This window comes from Melanerpes formicivorus, unplaced genomic scaffold (genome assembly GCF_026170545.1).
Source record: "Melanerpes formicivorus ecotype bairdi unplaced genomic scaffold, bMelFor1.0.p_v2 SCAF_1, whole genome shotgun sequence".
Lineage (NCBI taxonomy): Eukaryota > Metazoa > Chordata > Aves > Piciformes > Picidae > Melanerpes > Melanerpes formicivorus.
The window spans coordinates 16,681,875-16,702,879 of record NW_027142353.1 but is presented as its reverse complement, the minus strand read 5'-3'; the positions used below and the strand labels follow the sequence as shown (position 1 = coordinate 16,702,879).

Here is a 21,005-nt window from a genome sequence, read left to right as displayed (position 1 = left end):
TGCGGGCTGCTTATAGCAGCCTTATTATTGCCTAATGATTGCTGTGAGTAGTTGTGTTTTTGTTGCTTGTATACTCATTCTCGCTCAGTTGCCTCTTTCAGTGCTGCAGATTTGTTCCTTTCAGAGAGGCCTGTTTTTGTCTGTGTTGCTCTCTGAACATCTTCCCTTTCTGTTAGCTCCTTTCTGAGCTGTAGGGTCTAGAACTGTGCTGTGTTAAAAGCATGGTCAAAAACTAGACTTCTACTGTAACTTGATCATGTTCACTGATTTGTTAGCTGTTCTCATTACTAATTTGAAATATTTCCTGTGGCTTTTTAAATCTGAGCTAAGCACAGAGCTGATGTTCCTATTTAATTATCATTTCTGGTTTGTAACAGCTGGGGTAGGCAAGGGAAGAAAAGATAAACTCTTGGCAAGAAGGTTTTGCCAGGAAGCTTTGAAGCTGTACAGCATTGTAGAGCACAGACACTGATGTCCTAATGCCACCCTTGGCAAATGACATAGCTGTTCTTGTGTGGAAGTAGATGAGCCCAGACACAGGAAAGGAATAGAAGAAATTCTGAAACTTCATCAGCATACATGATTCAATGCATATCTCCTATATGTACTTGGAAAGACGTGAGCGATCTGATTTAGATAATGAGTGGATAATTCAACTTGTTGAGCTTGTGGAAGGTTCCGTGCAAGAAAATTAGTAGTTGTCTCATTTAAGTTTCATTGTTTGATCATGGGTGATCTAAGGAAGACTGACTTACTTATTTCCAAAGGTTGTAGGGACAGGGAAGGTGTATGAAAGCTGGCTGTCTTGGTGCTGCTTGCTGTAACTGCTAATGATGCATACTAAACCAAATTTTACTGTTGTGGCTTCGCTGACATGGATAGTAGCCAAAATTGTTAAAATTATTACTTTTTAAAATGAGCCCTGAATATACTTCTAGCCTATACAACAGCAGTATGGGCAGCTTCTGAGTCGTGAAGACTTTGAAAATATTGGATAACCTTTACTATCTCACCAGAGTGTTTGCGTTAATGTCTCTTGTGAGTGGTTGGCAATTTGTGTGACGTCAGTTTCACTGAAGGCTTATTCCACACTCCTATCCATGGTTCAAATGGAGAATGTGTGAAAAGAAGGGGGAAAATAAAAAAAAAACAAAAACAAAAACATAGAATTACAGATTACTCCTGCCTTTTTTTTTTTTTAATCCCTCCTTAATTGAGTAGCAGAAATGCAAAGCCCACACCACCACTCATACCAATTCTTTCATGAAAATTAAGTGATACGGACGACACCAAGCTGGGGGCAGGTGTTGATCTGCTGAAGGGTAGAGAGGCTTTGCAGAGGGACCTCGACAGGCTGGGCAGATGGGCAGAGTCCAACAGCATGAGATTTAACACATCTACGTGCTGGGTTCTGCACATTGGCCACAGCAACCCCATGCAGTGCTACAGGCTGGGGTCAGAGTGGCTGGAGAGCAGCCAGGCAGAAAGGGACCTGGGGGTACTAGTCAATTATAGGCTGAACATGAGCCAGCAGTGTGCCCAGGTGGCCAAGAGGACCAATGGTATCCTGGCCTGCATCAGGAACAGTGTGGCCAGCAGGAGCAGGGGGGTCATTCTGCCCCTGTACACTGCACTGGTTAGGCCACACCTCGAGTACTGTGTCCAGTTCTGGGCCCCTCAGTTTAGGAAGGATGTTGACTTGCTGGAACATGTCCAGAGAAGGGCAACAAAGTTGGTGAGGGGTTTGGAGCACAAGCCCTATGAGGAAAGACTGAGAGAGCTGGGGTTGCTTAGCCTGGAGAAGAGGAGGCTCAGGGCAGACCTTCTTACTCGCTACAGTTATCTGAGGGGAGGTTGTAGCCAGGTGGGTGCTGGTCTCTTCTCCCAGGCAATCAGCACCACAAGAAGAGGACACAGTCTCAGGCTGCACCAGGGGAGGTTTAGCCTGGATGTTAGGAAGAAGTTCTTCACAGAGAGAGTGATTGCCCATTAGAATGGGCTGTCCAGGGAGGTGGTGGAGTCACCATTACTGGAGCTGTTTAGGAAGAGACTTGATGGGGTGCTTGGTTCCAGGGTTTAGTTGATTAGGTGGTGTTGGATGATAGGTTGGACATGATGATCTTGAAGATCTCTTCCAACCTAGTCTGTTCTATTCTTTTTTTTTTTTTTTTCATTGGGTAAGACAATGAGTAACCCACTTCTATGCCAAATGAATCTCTCTGGAATATCCTCCCTACTTTCCAGTGAGAGGTCTCCCACAATAAAACTCTATCTGCAAAAAAACAAACGTCTCTCTTTCTTTTACCTAATGGCATTAGTTATACCTTTTGCTTCTTGAGGTGTTAACCAAATAAAGTTGGTTGTCACAGATCTTATGCCATGTTTTGTTCTTAAGGATCTATCCATTTTAATGACAAACAATATTCAGGATGAATATCTGTAAGGATTCTGTATGTGCTAGAAGACCAAAACATTGTGTTCTGTTGTTGACAGACATTGTAGTTTTATGGTATCTAAACCTTGACAGACAAGGAATGATTCTCTTGAACATGGTTACGTATTGTGAGAGCAAAGGGGAAGGAAGAGAAGAAGCATCAAAGCACTAGAAATGACTATGGATCTTGCAGAGTATCTCTCAGGGCTGTCATAAACATTATCATATCTAGAGTCACATGGCAGCACATTACCTGCACGCTGACTCCCCTAAAAGAGCAGAACATTTTATGGCATGTTGAAACAAGAGCCAAGTTTCTAACATTTTTGGTAATTTAGAAGTTCACATGGAGGACTAGACTCTTCATTGTTGCAAATGATTTTAAATAGCTGGATATTTTGGGCTGGAGTAAGTGTTCCACACCAAATAAACTGTCTTTCCTGTGTTGTTTGGTTGTTGTTGTGTTCGTTTTTCCTGTGTTTTTTGTTTGGTTTTTTTTTAATTTGTCATCCCCTGAAGTTTGGCAGAAAGAAGTAACAACTGACAAACACTGGGTATCATAACACCTGAAGAAATATAGGAAAAGATTTCTGTTCTCATTTTATGTTTATGGGATGACAGAAATTCCTAATCCATCTACTGTGACTAAATCCCAGGCATTTTAACAAAACAGTTCTTTAAAAAGTAGTACTCTTAGAAACTGTGCCTGCAACTTCACCTTTGATGCTCTGTAAGCTATTCACAGTGTGTTTAACATCTGTATATGCACTGTTTGGGAAGAGATTACATTTGATGCTTGGAAAAAGACTAAGGCACCTTGCAACAAGTTCTGGGGGAGGCCAGTATCTTGTCAGGATTCCACTTAAAGGAAAAGACTCTTACTGCATAGTACCATTTCCACTAGTTTTAGACATCTTTCACATGAAAAAAAATTATTCATACAGAGCAGGACTTGATCATCTTCCTCGCTGGGTGACATAAGAGCTTGAAAAAAAATGAATGTAGCCTCAGGAAGAACAACAAACTGAAGTTCCATGTACTAAAAAATGTGACCTAAACCTTATAATGGCTAAGGGTAGAACAGCAAGTGCAAAACTAGACTAAGTTTCCCTCTGTAGCTTAATGTGCTAAGGAGAGGAAGTGATGGGATCACCAGTGGAGAATACTGACTTGTGACAACAGTAAAGCGACCCCTTAAGTGGAAAGGCTTGTGAGGATATGCAAGTCTCAACATGTAGTAAAATGCAGACGGGTTCCAACATACAAGTAATCTTGGTGACATTACTAGTCTGGGATGACATCCCTAGGCTGGGATTTTGCTCAGTGGAAAGGGAGCACTGAAAAGAAGTTCTGCTTTCTGCAGAGGTTCTAGGAGGAGAGGGGAAAGGAGACAGATAAAACCAGAAAAATCCTCACGTTTTGGCATGATGACTTCCTGGTTTCACAGCTACTTCTGCAGCTTTCTTCTCCTTTCTGACCCACCATGGGGCTCCAAAGATTGGGAATGACATAGGTGGTCATGGTGAACAAAAGATTCTTTCCAGGTATCCAGTCACCTGCATGTACAGAGAATCTCATGAATGAGATACTAACAGATCAATCTGCTGTAACACTGTAAAGTGCAATGCTGTATTTCCCCCCCTGACTTCCCTTTGGTGGGAATAATTTTTTGTTTATTTTTTAAAGTTAAATCTGTCTAGGGATGATTCTGGCTTGTATTTTGCTAGGTTGTCTTTTCAAAAATTTATTAAATGTTAACCAAAACATGGATAGCATTCTGCATTTGAAATTCATGGCATAAAGCATTTAGAATTTCTAGTAGTAAGCAGTTGAAGGGAAGCAACTGGGGCTGGAAGAACTTCTGTGTTCTGCAAAACAGCACCAGGCTGGGAAACTACATAGTGATTAATTCAAAATTTCATCTGTGACCTGTCCATAGGTTTTTCAGGCTTGTTTACTGTGGGTTGTTGCTTGTGGGTTTGGTTGGTTTGTTTTGGTTGCTGTGGTTGTTACGCTGTTGGTGATGGTTGTGCTGTTGCTGGTCTGCATAGTCTGATACATGTTGCCTGACTGTAGTCATGCCGTGGCTTGAAAAAGTTGCAAAAGATGTAGGCCATGGGACAATCTGTTTATTTTCTGTAATGAATGCTCTCCACCTTTACTTTCAGCAATAAATAAAGGCAGCATATAGTATTCAAGATAAACATGTTACTTATATGAGTTCCTTTGCCAATTTGTATTCAGTTTGACTTGGCATGTAACTTTTTAATTTGTGAGCAAGGCAAAAATTTTGCTTTTGATCTGTTGGAGTTTCTTTGTTTTGGTACCATTTCTTCCCTTCAGCTGCTTCCCTCCACTAGCTTGTAGAGCCCAAGATACCAGCAGATTTGTGGAGGCTACTCTTAAGATCCTGTTGTTTTCTAATGTCTGTGTCAGTTTGGAATCTCTTTCAGTATTATATATTTCATGTTTGGCTGAGCTTCTTTATCCTTCTTCATGTAAAGGTTGTTATCATTGTTGTCTGCGAGTGCTCATCCACTGCAGGCTTAATGCAAAGCTGATTGTAACCCTACTGCATCTTACGATGAATAGATCATTGATACCCAACTAAGTGGAAATAATTTTCTATGGTGAAGCAGAAGAATTTAAAGTCAAATCGCACTAACTTCTGGTAATTTACTGGGATTTACAGATTAAAATGGTTATTTGTGAAATGACTGTGGTATAGCATGCACTTAAGGAGAATCAAACACATTTTGTATGATTGTGTACACTTGACTATTTTTACATGTGTGCATCAGCATTTTGTTTGTATATACATAGCATATGCAGCATAGCATACTGTAACCTGCGTGTGTAAAAGTACATACAATATTTATGTAACACTCACACCCATTTGACAGCTTTGAGGCTGCAGATAGATTCTTTTTTTTTGAAGTTACGATTTTTTTTTCCAGATTTGATGTAGCTTGTTACTTTCTCATAAGGAAAAAAAAACCAACATACTTTTAACTCATATTATGCTAAGTCTGAAGCTCTATCAGCTGTACCAGCCAGAAGAGAAGAGCATTGGTTATGGCTAAGATCATATAGTTGATGCCAACAATGTAATGTTACTGTATTGGCAGGTAAATGTGCAGTGATGTTTCATCTTTATTCAAGTGGTAGAATTATTTTGCCTTTCAGTGTAAACCTCCTAGTAAATAATTTGCAATTTATTAAGAAAACAATGACTGCATATAATTAACTATTCTCTTTTGCTACCTCTATTTGATTACTTTCCTGTTATCACATGCAATATGAAACCATCTATTATGTGGTATAGAATATGTAAATATCTAACTTTCCAGGAGAAACTGGAGACTGGTCCTTTTTCTAAGGAGGTGGAAAATAAAAGAATAATTGTTAGCTGTGTCCTTTCATTTTCTTGAAAACATCAATTACATTTACAAATCCCAGAAACACAAGCCCACCAGTGGAACAGAAATAACTCCTTTCAGTATGCTTCAAAAATATCTAATCACATCTAACAGCTAAAATTTATTTACAACTGTAATTTGAAACATTAATTACGATAATGTGCTGACTGCTTTTGTAACATGGTTCTCAAAAGCCTGGCAGTTCTCCTTTTGGTCTTGATGTAACGTATGTTTTGTGACTTGGAGAGTTTCTCTACCTTTCTTTCTTGTTTTTGGGTTTGGGTTGGTTGGTTGGTTTTTTGACACATACCCAGAAGGGAAATTACTTTCTTACTTGTTTGTTAACTGTTTTTTCTCACCTTCTCCATTATTTATTTTTCCCCACACTGGCTGTTAATTCAAGAGATAAATTTTAATGCTTATATTGACTATTAATGCTATCAACAACTGAGTGTAATACTTTGTATTTAGAAACAGCAAACAATAGCAGCGAGAATTTAGCATTTACTATACTGTGATACCAGTGCACTTCAACAGCGTCAGAGCAAGGAAGAGACTGCTTATATCTTTGTCTTGTCTTGACACGATGGCTTTAGAAAATGCCTTCTTGATATACAAGTATATTTGCCTTTATTAAATTGGTTTGGTTATTGTTCTGCTAGCTTATTCAGTTGTTAGTAAAGAAAATCTGTGTGAGGAAATACTTCAATGATTTGGTTTTCAGTTGTGTAAAATAAGTCAAATTGTCAAGATACCTGCCTTTTACTGTGAAAGCTGTTAAAGAAAATGACAAAAGGGCTCTTTTTATTTGGTTTTGTTTTGTTTTGAAGTTGTGTTTTTCTGTGTGGCAGGGAGATTAGCCAAAAAAATGGAATTTTTATTAGGACATGAAAAGGTCTCTAATGACCCTTGAAAGTGGACAAAAGGGTAGCACAATAAGTGACAGAACTCTAACGAGGGTGGAGGGCATTCCAGGAAAAAAAGAAATTAAATCCTTTAATTTTTTTCGGCTTGCCATTTTCTGACAGCTTATCAAGTGGTTGGGACTTGTTTTTTTTGGCATGCTGTTCATTCATTGTAGGCAGCCGGTACTTTGTACTTCTTTGTGCTTTCCAAAACCTGATTGTGTTTATCCTAGACTGTGGGAAAAGTGTATATTCCTGTTTCCTTTATAAAAGTAAACATCAGGTTTTGTATGAAATTTTATTTCCCATATTTTCCCTTCCATTAATCATTATTGTTGAAATATGTCAGGTTTTGGCACATCATCCTTTGTTTTCATATGATTGTACAGATTGTGGTGTCAGTGTGTGACCTGCTAAGTCAAAAAATAAGCATATTTGGGCTGTAGTAATTATTACTTCATGGAGTGTAGCTAACGAACATGCACCATTATTAAAAAGGGACTAGGGTTTAATTTAGTGCTATTAAAATTATTTTGAGGGATATCTAGCTATTGCTGTACTGCACTTTCTCGCTTAGTCTAGAGAAGACAAGACTAAAGGGAGCTGTGACAATGACTCTTCACATAGGTGGCTGCAAAAAGAAAGGGAATAATATGTGTTTCCTGTCGGTGATAAAAAATAGCAGAATTAATGTGCTGCAGTGGCAGAAGGATTATTTTAGTCAGATATCAGGGAAAAACTGATAAGGATTTTGAACACTGGGATAGATTGCTTAGGGAAGCTGTGAAATTTCTGCAATTGAAAGATTTTTAGAGTAGGTTAAACATGCTGGGAGTGACACAGGTATATTTTGATTCTGCCAGGAGTACTAGACTAGAAGATCTCTCCAGATTATTTGCTGTCCTGTTCCTAGGATTCATTGTTTTCAAAATGCTGAAGATCTCTGTGCAGCTCTTTGCAGTTCATACTCACCTTCTCAAATCTGTGCTTCTTTTCTTACATGTATGCTCAGCATTGTGTAAGCATTAGGGCTGTGTTCTCTGACTAGGACCCTGATTTGGGGTCTACATGTGGTGTGATTTAACAGTAGGGAAAAAAAATGGTGAAAAAACTCTGCACGCTGAAGGACAAGACAGTTCACAAGAAGGAATTCTTTATGCATTTTGCATATTTAGATTATGGATGATACTGTGTTAAATCAATAACATATATTCTTTTGCATTGTCTTGTGGCTTACTGACTATGTAGTATTTGAACACCGTTTAATAACTTCAATCAACTCCTGAACCACAGTAGGTGACCAGACATTTCATAAGGTCATTTTTTTCCTCCCTGTTTTCAAAGTGGCATCATTGGAGGTTTGCATTTTAAAGAGAGATTAAAATGTCTCTCATTAGGAGAGAATGAAGATAATACTAGATGTGACTAACAGGAATAGGGAATCACGGACGTTTAGAGATGGCAGAAGCCTCATTATTCATGACCTTCATCTTTCTGCAAGCCCAAGGTTGTTCTGTGTCATACTTGGCCTTATTTGTTTCCATTGTTCTTCAAAAGTTGTTTTTTTTTTTTAATTGACTGAAAGAAATCTAAATTATGAGATGAAATATGAATTGGTTGATGTACAGATTTGTGTACTCAGTTAGCTTTGATTAATTTACAGTGATGTGGCACAGAAAATGGTTTCAAATTCCAGAGGTGCTTCTAATGAGGTTTTAAATTTTTTATTTTTTCAGAGACTTTCTCGGAATGCATCTGGAGAAACAAGCATTCAGTTCCTGGGCACAGTGGTAAGTATGTGTAAGCACTGTCAGGAGTTACATTGGTAGAAAAATACAATGTAAATGGAAAATAAGTAAATTACACTGGCAGCACGTTTAGTCTTGTCTTTGTGAAGGTGGGTATTTGGTGTAAGTATTCTGTGCTTAGCAGGTGAATTTAGGCAAGTTTCCGAACCTAGCATCCAAAGCATGATGCACAGTATCTGTGTTCCACATTTCAATTGATTCAAATCTGCCTTATTTTCATTTACAAGGGATTTAAGAGTGGTTGTAGATTTGTAAGAATCTTGCTATGTACTCAGGTTTGATCCACACAGGATTAAACCCACTCTTTCACACCACCTCAGCTTTCTGATCTCTGTTGCTTCACCTTACCACGTACTGTCACATCCTAGAGATGGGTCAATAACTACCTTATGAAGACTATTTAGTAGTGCAAAGTGTTGTGTCCTTTTGTCATTCTAACCAATGTAGCTTTGTAGGTCTCCTAGATTTTGTTTGCTGGAGAGAAGTGTGCTTAAAATCCTACTGAGATTTTATACTATTAGACAGAATTTACTCAATAATTTGTTTTTTTTTTTTTTAAATTTTTTTTTTTGGTCTGGTGTTATTTGGAGCAGTTGTGTAATACAGAAACTAAAATTCTTTTGTTAGGCATCATATAAACATCTGTGATAGAAACAGCTTCTAATGCCATGATTTGCATTAGTAAAATGTAGTCATTGACATTTTCCAAGTTCCTTATGCACCTAAAACTAGTTCTGAAAATTAAATAGAATTGAAGTATCTAAAGTTGTTTATCCTGATTGCTGCCGACAAGTTTCCCTGCAGTGACTGTATCAGTGAAAAGTCTAGGGATGAAAGGTTCCCTTTAGAATTTAGTCCTAAGATCTCTGTACATTATGTTTTTTGGACAAAAGTAGATAAAGATTGCATGTGATAACGCTTTCCTTCTACTTGTGATTAGTCCTTCTACGAGTCCTATGAAAACATTTTTGGGAGGTGTGATACAATAGGAGTAAACTTACCAAGAATACCTGTAGACTTGCATGTTGCTTTGTAGAGCTGAAAGGTGCCTGTAATATTTTTAGCTTCTATAAATATGTATCTCTATGTGCATATACATTTATTTGTCTGCTCTTCAGTGCCAAGCAGAGGAGCAGTTACAAATAAGGCGTAAAGGTTTTGTTCTGCACCACTGTATTGGTAATAATGAGCTCTAGAGTTGCATCCTGCATATGAGAGATTGCTGCTATCACAGTATCACAGTACTGTTAGATGTTGGAAGAGATCTCAAGAGATCATTGAATCCAACCCACCTGCTAAGGCTGGATCACTTAGGGTAGTCTGCGCAGGAATGCATCCAGGTGGGTTTTGAAAGTCTCCAGAGAAGGAGACTCCACAACCTCTCTGAGCAGCCATCTGACTGATCTGATAGTTTTCGTGTGTGAAGAAAATAATTACTCAAAGTAGACAGGATATAAACACAAATGCACTTGGTAATACTGAAAAGGTTTTCATTGACCCCCTGTAAGTGGGTGCTGTAGCAGAGAAAATTCTTAACTGTGTATTTAGTGACATTGAAAATCGAATTTGTTGTTAAATTAGGTAAGAAAATGTTTTGTAGTCATGTTAGAAGTGCCCCAGAGTCTCACTTGCAGACTACAACTTTTTTTCTAGGCCTTGTGCAACAGCAAAAGAAGGCAAAAGAGGGTACAGCATTAATGTACTTTTACCTTTAAAAAGTTGATGATGAAATATCTAATGCATTCTAACATATATCAGACATTGCTGATTATCTCATTTGTGTTTGTTGGATCCTAGTTATTTTATGAAATTAAGTATACGATTACAACTGAAATCCTCAAGAGAATTAAACAGTACTCTTTCCATAACCTTTTTTTATTTAATCTAAATTATGCGCATGTCTTGCTGATCAAGCACAGAATGAGAACCTCAGTGATCGGGGTAGAGAATCAATACTGAAGTCGGCTTCCCAGGGTTTGCTTCAATACCAGTTTTCCTACAGAATCCAAGCCAGAATCTGCACCTGTGTACCTATCAGTTCCTCTAGCCTACTGTCCTTCTCCTTCCCACTTTGTCCATTTATTTAATTTGTCATTTGCTCCTTTAACATCCTTGTACTTTTCTGATTTCAACTTAATACACTCAGCTTAGATAATGGTGGGTAAGGATGGGTTTTCCTTAGAACGTTATCCCCTACAAATTGTGTACACAGTCTATATGTGTTTTACTGCATGTGTATGTGTACACATACAAAAATGTAGATGTTCAAAGAAAGAAAACAATACCATCTTAATGATGGTCCTAGACGTACATGTTGGGCTCACCATTATGTATCCCTTACTAAACTTTTGCTAACACAGAAGTGCAGTCAGGACAGTATTTGAAAGACATATTTAGCAACAAGAAACTCCTGATTGTTCATTATTATTGTAATATATTGTTAATGTAACAAACAGCTTGTGAAATTATTGCTCTGCTCTTTTTTTTTATATATAGTAGAATATATCAGAGATAGCTCTGAGTGTTCTGTGCTACTTTTGACAGGGGCAAGTGATGGCACTTCAGTGGTGACAGGCAGCATGATGCTACTGAGTGTACACACTGCTGACCTGTCCATCAGTACATAATTTTAGAATCAGCTGGTCAGGAGCACAGCTCCCTGGCTTGTCAGGAGGGCATCAGCTTTGATAAATGGCTTCAGTTGTTTTTTTGACATTGGACAATAGAAACAATTCTTCTACTGATTTCTGATAAAACAGAAGCCCCTGTTTCTGGAAGCGAGGTGACATACTGAGGAGAAGTGAAAGGTATGCTTCTCTATTAGAAACATCCTTGCTATGCCTGTGAGCTTGGTGAAGGACAGAGAAAACTGTTGCAGCAGAAGGACAGTTTAATATAAATTCTGCTGCATACCATGCGATAAAATGTGTGGACAGTAGGACAAATGTTTTGCTTAGCCCAGCAGCACATTCCTGTTACTTGTAGATGACGGAGAGGGGAATCAATACGGATGACCAATATGATCTAGTATTGTTCCTTTATTGTTCCAGTGTTGTACGAGTATAGTGCAAGCATAGTACAGTGCTGATAGTAGTGCTGATAAACTAATAAAAAGAAGTGCGTATTAAGGGAACCTTTACAACTTATATAAACTTAGAGAGCATCGTTGGCATAGCTTCATTGGTCCCTCAGGAGTGACCACACACCGTACTACTATTGATTGTTGGTAAAACTAGAAATAACGCGCGAGGTGGTTGATGCACATGTGCGTCCTGTTACTCCAAGATAATTCTCTCTGTTTATAGCTATCAATGTCCTGCTTTAGTTACATGGTGCAGGCACAGCACTATTCTGCTACACTGCTAGCCACTTCTGCACCCATGCTGGACATGGCCTACCACCATGTCAGGCTCTAGGCCTACACTGGCAGATAGCTCACACTGCTTGTTGCCACCATTACCACAGTTACTTTAGAGGAGAACAGGAAAAATCACCTTACTTTCCCCAGGGAAAGAATGCCTTTGAGTGTACACTGTTAGTGTCGTTCAGGGGTCCACACAGGTTTGTAATAATATTTTAGCTTCTCATCCTGAGTAGAAATTCTTTGCTACTTGAGCTTTTCTCTCTTTTGAAATTGTGGTAGCATTAAACAGCTTATTTTCTCCAAACTGGTTTTTTTTTGGTAGAAAATTGCGAGTTTCATATCTAATATAAGGCTTATGCTATTAGAGGGTATACGAAGATGTTTCTGCCTGAAGAAAAGAAGCAACTTTTAGCTGTAAGAAATAGTTGTTGGATAGGATTTGGTTTAATTTTCTTGGAATGATAACATTTTGAGTCCTGATTAAATTATTTCTGAAAAGGTCATGAGCTACTGCCATAATTGAGATTTTTACATGAGTTTTTACTCATTTTTCCTCTCTAATGAACTTGAATAGATATTGTGTGCTGGTGGAATTCTGCTATGTTGCTACTTTAGGAATTATTTAGATTTAATAACACTGTTTATTGATAGCATTATTGTAATACCATTGTGCTATATGTTGTATAAAGAAGAAGGAAGCAAGATAATACATTCTTTAGATTGATGCCCAAAACTGTGCTCAAAAGCAGGAGTACCAGGAAATAAGGAAGCAATCCTTTGCAGATTTTCTCCTGTGTGTAGGCAGCTCATTGAAGTAGACTTGCAACATAAAATCATAGAATCATTTAGGTTGGAAAAGATCTTTAGGCTCATGAACTGGAAACCTCACACTGCCAAGTCCACACCTAAGGCATGTCCCTAAGTGCCACATCTACACGTGTTTTAAATATCACCAGGGATGGTGACTCAATCACTTCCCTGGGCAACCCGCTCAAATACTTGACAACCATTTTGGTGAAGAAATTTGCCCTAATATCCAATCTAACCACCCTCTGGTGCACCTAGAGGGCATATCCTCTAATCCTGTTGCTTATGACTTGTCAGAAGAGATTGACTTGTTCATTGCTACACCCTCCTTTCAGGTAGTTGTGGAGAGTGATAAGAAAGTTGCCAGTGAGGAGAAAAAAGCAAATTATGATGGAAGCAACAAACTTATTCATGTAATTGTGTCTGTGTAGAATTTCAGGTAAAGAAATACTGTCTGTACACTCAGATAGTGAATGGCCTGGGTCCATCACATCAGTAATGCCATTTTCAGCTCTGGACTTTAGGCCATGTGTGACAGATGTGCTCTGCTGACCCAGTGGAACCCTTTCCTCAAAAGAGGCAGTCCCAGTAAGTGAAGGGTCTCTACCCACAGTGGACAACTTCACTGTCCTCTGCTCATCATTCATGCTATTTCTTTGATGTTCTGTTCTTTAACATCAGAGCAGCAGTACAGAGAAAAACAATTACTTCTGTCCTCTGGGGAAAGATGAAAGAATGTCTCTGTGGCAGATTTTGGCTATGTTGCTCAGTATATTACCTGACAGTGTTGTTTCAGTGGTGACACAATATAAGAAGCCATGTAGAACAGAGTGGAATTACTCTGGCCCAAGGATCAAGCCCTCTTCAGGTGTTTCTGAGTTACCTGCACTGTTTTGTTGGTTCAGCTGTCTCACTGGTGTTTTTTCCATTGCTCCTGTCTCATCCCTGATGGATTGCTTTTTCCCATCTTTGATTTACAAAACATTTGAAGCTTTACTGTGGAGGCTTAATGCTGTTTTATGATTACTGTTAGCCCATATTACTAGACTTGCTGTTCTTCAGCCTTTTTGCAGACCCATTTAAAATAATCCGGAGACCCAATGCCACAACCAGATCTGCAGACTCTAGGTTGAGAACACTGGATTTAAAGAAAACTAGGCTCTGTCAAGCTCTAGCCATATTTTTTAGGATAGTTAGGATACATTCTAGTACAGTAGTGGTCACTCAATATTGATAACCTTTAGATTATTCTTAAGCTACTTTGACATATATTGGCAGAATAATATTTCATGCACAGTGTTATTTGTTATGTATGTTGTGCAGGAAGTTGGTCAGAAATCAAAATCTCTTTTTTTTTTTTTTTTTTTAGAGGCATTCCTCAAAATTTTGTCTTTGCTTCCTGGTTTATTGCATATTCATCATTCATGTATCTAAACTAATCCTAGGATCTACAGGTCAGCATACTACCATCTCACTGCTTATTCCTCTTTTTGCTCCCTCCTGCCATAACTTGGAAGTTAGCTGAAGCAAAAGTAGACCACTTTCTGTCCTATTACTAAGGCTTACCAATTGTCTTGGAACTTTTCAGTCTGTATATAATCTAATCAGCTTCCAGACAGCTTCCTCCTTTTTTCTTTCTCCCTGCACTCTTACAAAGACCAATTAAATAGCAATAAAGATGGAAGATTTAACTGTGTGAGTCTGATTTTAGCTCACAATGATAAATGTTTAGCAACCTATTCCTTTCACCCTTACAAATCATTGCAGTTCTTAACAGGTTTTCTTTCTTTTTGCTATTCTTTCTATATGTGACACTTCTGAAACTATATACTGAAGCTTTATACAGATTTTTAAAACATTGCTTGAAAACCTGCAGGGGTTCCAGAGGTTGTATTTATTGGAATATGCAGAGTATTAACAACAAGAAGATAAATATAGTCCAGTAGGTGTTTCTTTTGCAAGCTAATGTCTTTTACATTTTTTTTGTTTGGTGGTTGGTTTTTTTTTTGTTTGCTTGGTTTTTTCCGACTTCTTTTTCACAAGCCTTAGGATTAGAGTCCCTGTTATTCTAATGGGAATTCTATATTATTTTCTTTTCACCTGGTTTCAGAGGTACTATGAACCGTGGTGCTTCTAGTAGTAGAGCTATTGTCTGTGGCACTTCAGAAGACATCACTAGGAAAAATAAGCAGTTGCTTCTGGAAGCATTAACTTCCACAACTCCCTTTTCAACACAGGCAGTGAGAATCCTGACACTGCTGCTGCAATATTCTGCAGGAAGTGGATAATTCATGCAACAAGAACTTCACTTGTGAAAGCGGTGATACTTCAACCCATAGTTAGGACTCAGAAGTGAGCATCATTTCAGCTCATGCAACATGGATGATCAGGTGCAGTCACATCTACATATGCCATTCTCATGTCCATTGTGTTAGATATCAGTGTGTTTCAAAGCAGTAAGTACAGTGGATATATTAAAGCTGCCCATTGAGGGCAAACTCAAAAGCACCTGAAAGATTTAGAAATGCTAGTGTTACCCAAACCCGTGTCCTAACATCACTTAGGTTATTTTGGGACTCTTACTCCAGATTCCTTTGGAAGGAGAAATAAGAAAGCACTTGGCATTCTTTCTGAATTTTGTTTCTGTGACTTAGAAGAAACCAGAAGTGCCACAAGTTCTCCTGGAGCGAGAGGTGGTGGTGTCAAGGTGAAGCTAACGCTGCTTAAGTGCTTATTGGATGCCATTGTGTAAATGCTGGCTGGCCAATTGGCTGCTGACAAATGTGCCTCAGCTGGAGTATGGATTTAGGTCTCTTGTTTCTTTAACACAGCCAGTGTTCGTCAGAAGATTTGTGGAAACATAGCTGTGGTTCCTAGCATAATTATAGGTGCTTTAACTACTTTTTCTTCAAATCCAGTAGAAATTGATCAGCTGGTTAAAATAGCATGTGTGGGTGCAATGGGATAGTGAGGGGTAATGAATTTGGGTTAGGGATTGAGAGGAAGAAGTCTGGATTGCAAGCCTTGCTATTTTTTGCAAAACCCGACTGGAAATGGGCTATTAGATTTTGATTCCAATGTCTTACTTTTCATTTGTTCACTTTTAATCTTGACCTTTTCTTCTATTTTTAATTTGCATAGGAAAAAAATGTATTCTGACATCAGAAATAGATCAGAATGCCCATGAATATTCATAATGTTGGTGGATTCTCTAGTGTATGTTCTATCTGTAATGTAGTAGTCTTTGGGTACAATAAATGACACCCCTTATCCTTCAGAAGTAAGCAGATGGAAAAACAAGGATTTCTGATTCTCCATGCTTAATTTGAAAAATGTCTTTCTTATTGAGCTCAGTCATGGTTTATGGACAAATACTGAATTTGTTTGGCTAGTCTGTTACTTTTTGGAGCACAAATGGGCAGGTCTTCCTTGAGTAGACAAAGATTTGACAGTGTTGAAATAATTATTATTTTTGATGGTAGGCTGAACATGAGCCTGCAGTGTGCCCAGGTGGCCAAGAAGGCCAATGGCATCCTGGCCTGCATTAAGAACAGTGTGGCCAGCAGGAGCAGGGAGGTCATTCTGCCCCTGTACCCTGCACTGGTTAGGCCACACCTTGAGTACTGTGTCCAGTTCTGGGCCCCTCAGTTTAGGAAGGATGTTGACTTGCTGGAACAAGTCCAGAGAAGGGCAACGAAGTTGGTGAGGGGTTTGGAACACAAGCCCTGTGAGGAGAGGCTGAGGCAGCTGGGGCTGCTTAGCCTGGGGAAGAGGAGACTCAGGGGAGACCTTATTGCTGTCTACAACTACGTGAAGGGAGGTTGTAGACAGGCAGAGGTTGGTCTCTTCTCCCAGGCAGCCAGCACCAGAACAAGAGGACACAGTCTCAGGCTGCGCAAGGGGAGGTTCAGGCTGGAGGTCAGGAGGAAGTTTTACACAGAGAGAGTGATTGCCCATTGGAATGGACTGCCCGGGGAGGTGGTGGAATCGCCATCGCTGGAGGTGTTCAGGAGGAGACTTGATAGGGTGCTTGGTTGCATGGGTTAATTGATTAGGTGGTGTTGGATGATAGGTTGGACGCGATGATCTTGAAGGTCTCTTCCAACCTGGTCTATTCTATTCTATTCTATTCTATTCTATTCTATTCTATTCTATTCTATTCTATTCTATTCTATTCTATTCTATTCTATTCTATTCTGTCACATAAGTATTGTTGGTTGTTTTGTTGTTGTTTTTTTCAACTATATCAAACCTCCTACGTGATAGTGAAGTTGTGGTGTTTTCCTCTGAAGATGGTGTCCACTGCCAAGTAATAAACATATGTGTAGTCCATGCTTTTAAACAGCTTTTGATGGCTGCAACTTTGGCATATACCCGGGAACTGTTTAGGAGGTTTTAATTTATATGGCTTTGAAACTTAACCAGGAATCTCAACGGAACAAAGGCATGATGAAGTTACTAAAGCTAATTTAAGTCTCTGAGTGTAAATTTTAAATGAAGTTTTTATTGATAATAAATATACTTTGTTTCTCATTAGTCTTCTAGGCTTCAGTGGTAATATCAGTAAAATAAACATGTTTTACAAAGATTTAACATTAAAAATGTTATTAATATGACCCTTGGTACACCAGCACAATTAGATTTCAAAGTGAGCATTTAGGATGTAACAGCGATTAATGACAACCATCAAAAACAATTTTGAACTCCATCAGTTTAACTCAGGAGGGTAAACTTAATATGATAATTTATCTAGTTGAATTGTATCAGCTTAGCAGGAAAGTATGCAAATATGTGACCCTTACCTAGAATCTAAATGGATGCTGTGCTGATAGATTTATCAGTTCCATTAAAGAACTTTAGGGAACTTTGGAATTTCAGCAATTGTTCCCTTGGAGGCTGAAAACCAAACCTGATCTCATACTGGGACCATTCTGGTCTGCATATTTCCATAATTTGCCTTTGCTACTAATATGACAGCAAGACGCAAATAACTGTTTCTAATAATATCAAATGGAGTTGTGGAGGACAGCATTTTAATGTAGTAAAAGACCTCCCCGTGGGGTTGTTATTGCCACTATAGAACAGCAGTTACACAGTTGCAACAATAGTCTCTTAATTGATTCGTTTAATTAGCAAGAGATGAAGCTTGTGCTGCATCTTGTCATCTGTTATCATGGGGATGGCTACAGAGGGAATCTCTGCATTTGTCACTCTTTATGGTCAGGTTTAAGTTGAGTAAAAGGAAACTTCCAAACGCATTTCAGCTGTAGAGATGAGCATTGGTTAAGGGTGTTTTGTTGAGGGTGCCTCGGCTCAGGTTTTCAGCGTGTGGACATGTCTGCTCTAAGAACTGACAGGATCTCTGGAGTACAATTTATGACAAAACATTGTTTTACTGGGGGGGGGAAATCTTAATCCAGCAATGTTAGGATTTTCTAACCTAAATATGCAAATCTAAGTATTATAGGAATGGTGGATTATTTGGGGCATCACTATTGTAGACTAGATTTACTTGGAAGAAATAGGGTCAGATTAGTGAAACCAGCCATCTGCCTTGTGATTGCTTTCTCATGGCATTTTTGTTTCCAGACTAGATAAACAATGAGTTGCATGAGCACATGGTCCACGGCATGTGTAAAAGAGGGACTTTCTTTGTGGTTGTTTTTCCCTAGAGTAGTTATGAATACAGATACAGTGCTGTGCTTGCTTCTGGGAGATGAAGTAATTTTATACTCAGATCTATTTTATTTACATTTAATATGTAAATAAATATTTTTTTAGAGACATGTAAATATAAGCTTCAGTTTCTTTTCTCTCCTGGGCTTAGTTTTGTCTTCTGTTCAAGGTTATTCTCCCTTATGGAAGGAAATATTTCTAGAGGAGGACAAACTTCTTGTTAAATGCTAATTAAGAAAATGAAGGTTACATTGGCATACTTCCATTGTCATAGCACTGACCTAAAATAAGAGATCTCGTACTAATCTGAAATAAATTAGAGGGGGAAGCAAGTAATTCTGTGCCTGTGAAACATTTGAAGTATCTACTTGTGGTCTCTTTTTTTAAATGGTCGCACTTTGGGTTTGGGTTTTTTTGTGTTGTTGTTTGGGTTTTGTTTTCCACTTGCATGCTGAGGTGTTGGACGTGCCATCTGATTTTGGAGTACAATGATGCTGTCAATCTGTGTAACAAAGGGACTATATGCTGTTAGAGAAGGCATGTTTTTTTTTAGGAGAGCTCAGATGAAGATTTAGCCCACTTATCATTAAAGATCTTATGGTAATTTCCACAAGGTTCTGAGATCGCTCCGTATTCTGAGAGTCTTGGCCAAAGTCCACTTTGTGTAATTACCTTCTGTCTGCACAAATCCCTAATGCAATCTTAGATGTGTTGGGTATTTTTCACTTCTTGTTCCAAATAGTGAAAATATTGCCACACACTGCTCGTAATTATTGTAGGTTATATCTTAAGTTCACATAAAGAGATTCCTATAAATTACCTTAGTGAATTTTGTTTTCCCTTTGTTGAAGCACCAGAATACAGGACATAAGATGAGTAAACAGTAGGATACGTAATTAAGTTCACAAAGCAATGAAATAACTTATTTTTGGCTTTCCAGTTTCATTTAATTTTGGCTGTCTGAAAGCTAAAATCTCTCTACTGCTATGACTATCTAAGGGAAAGGCCAACTCTCAGACCATGTCAAAGGTCAAACTTAACACACTGCACGGTGCTTTGAAGCAGGTAGGAAGCTGCTGGTGGGGCTCTAAGTGCTGTCATCATGTGCTCAGTTGGCTTCGACTTGCATTCCATACTTTTTTGTTCCCCCAGCTGAAACCCTCACTGAAACTGGTTTCAGTTCCATTTTCCAGATGCCTTTTATGGACTCCAGAATGTGTTCAACTGTGCTGTCTTCAAAATGGTCTTCTTCTGTATTTTCCTTTTGATAGAATTTGTTGCCTTATACTTGAAGTTCAGACCTCGTGTCTTCATCCACAAAGCTTTACACTGCTTTGTTATATGCCATGTCAGTCCTTTTTTCCTGATATTTGATGTCTTCTTTCCATTTATTCTTTCTTTGATTTTTCTGCCATATTTATCATCTCCATCTTTTCTCAGATTGCTTCTCTATTACATTTTCTGTCAGATTTTTTAAGGCATACTTAGGTTTTGTCTAGGAAGATAGATGGATTGAGATGGGAGATACTACTATTAATCCAACATTAACTTTCATGATTTTCTGTAAGTAGGATTTAGGAGGAGCATGAGGATAAAGAATGAAGTATAGAAAAATTGTATCAGCAAGTCATACAGCTGCTGAAGTTGACGTGTAAGTATCACAGACAGGGAACACCAGGGGCTCTTGTAAGACAAAAGCCTTTCCTTTTTCTCTGTTGTGTATCTTGCAGTATGTGGGTCCAGTTTATTAATTGCATGTAAAATCTAATATTACCCTTCAACAGATATTTTGAAGCTCTGCAAATTTTCCCCCTGTGTTCATTGAAGGCTCTATGCAAATGCTAAGGGAATTTACCAGACAGGAACAGACAGTTTATTTTGCTTATTATGAAACTAAAGTTTTGCATAAATTCTCTTCTGTGTAAAGTACACCGAGAACTATGTTAACAATGTTTTAACAAAGATCTTGTGCATCCCTGTTTATCTGAGGGACAGCAATTCACACTGCTGCACACACTCATCCTGGTAAAACAGGCAGCCTACATCTTCATGCCATTCATGACATTCAATATTTATAGTCCTTGTCCACAGTAAGGCAAAGGGAGTTGAAGGGCACAGTAGTTGTAGTAGGGAGTATCATGATTGTGTGACCATCTCCCAAACACCAGTCTTATGTCTTGGAGAGGTGCCATGTTGGCAGGGTGCACAGGAAGTATTCACATAGCAAATTGTGTTATGAGCAGCAGAACCACAACAAGGTTCTTCCTGCATCTGATGATAATTATTTGATTGGGGGGAGGGAGGGAGAAAAGGGAGGTCAGGGCAATGCAGATGAAAAGAAAAGGCCCGCACTATTGTAAGGAGAGTGAAAACAAACTGCTCTTGTGCCAAAGAGCTTCAATGTGTATGACACAGCAGCACTGAGTGGGATATGGGAACATTCCATTGAGGCCAAAAAGCCCTGTGGGCAGGAAAGCTGTGGTGATGTCCTGTGTTTCCACTGTTACCTCATTCTTCTCCCTATTTCAGAGCAATTTCTCCTCACATGCTCTCAGAACCAATTCTTGCTGCTTGCTTTGATGTCAGTCTTCA

The 21,005-nt window shown here is 38.7% G+C and overlaps 1 protein-coding gene across 1 annotated transcript in view; it reads left to right on the top strand.

The window, feature by feature from the left end:
- PCCA (propionyl-CoA carboxylase subunit alpha) overlaps positions 1–21,005 on the top strand; it is a 337,899-nt gene that overhangs the window by 266,493 nt on the left and 50,401 nt on the right. Inside the window, exon 21 of the mRNA XM_068163688.1 lies at positions 8,495–8,548. Within this exon, the coding sequence (XP_068019789.1) occupies positions 8,495–8,548 (54 nt within the window). The remainder of the gene's footprint in view (positions 1–8,494; positions 8,549–21,005) is intronic.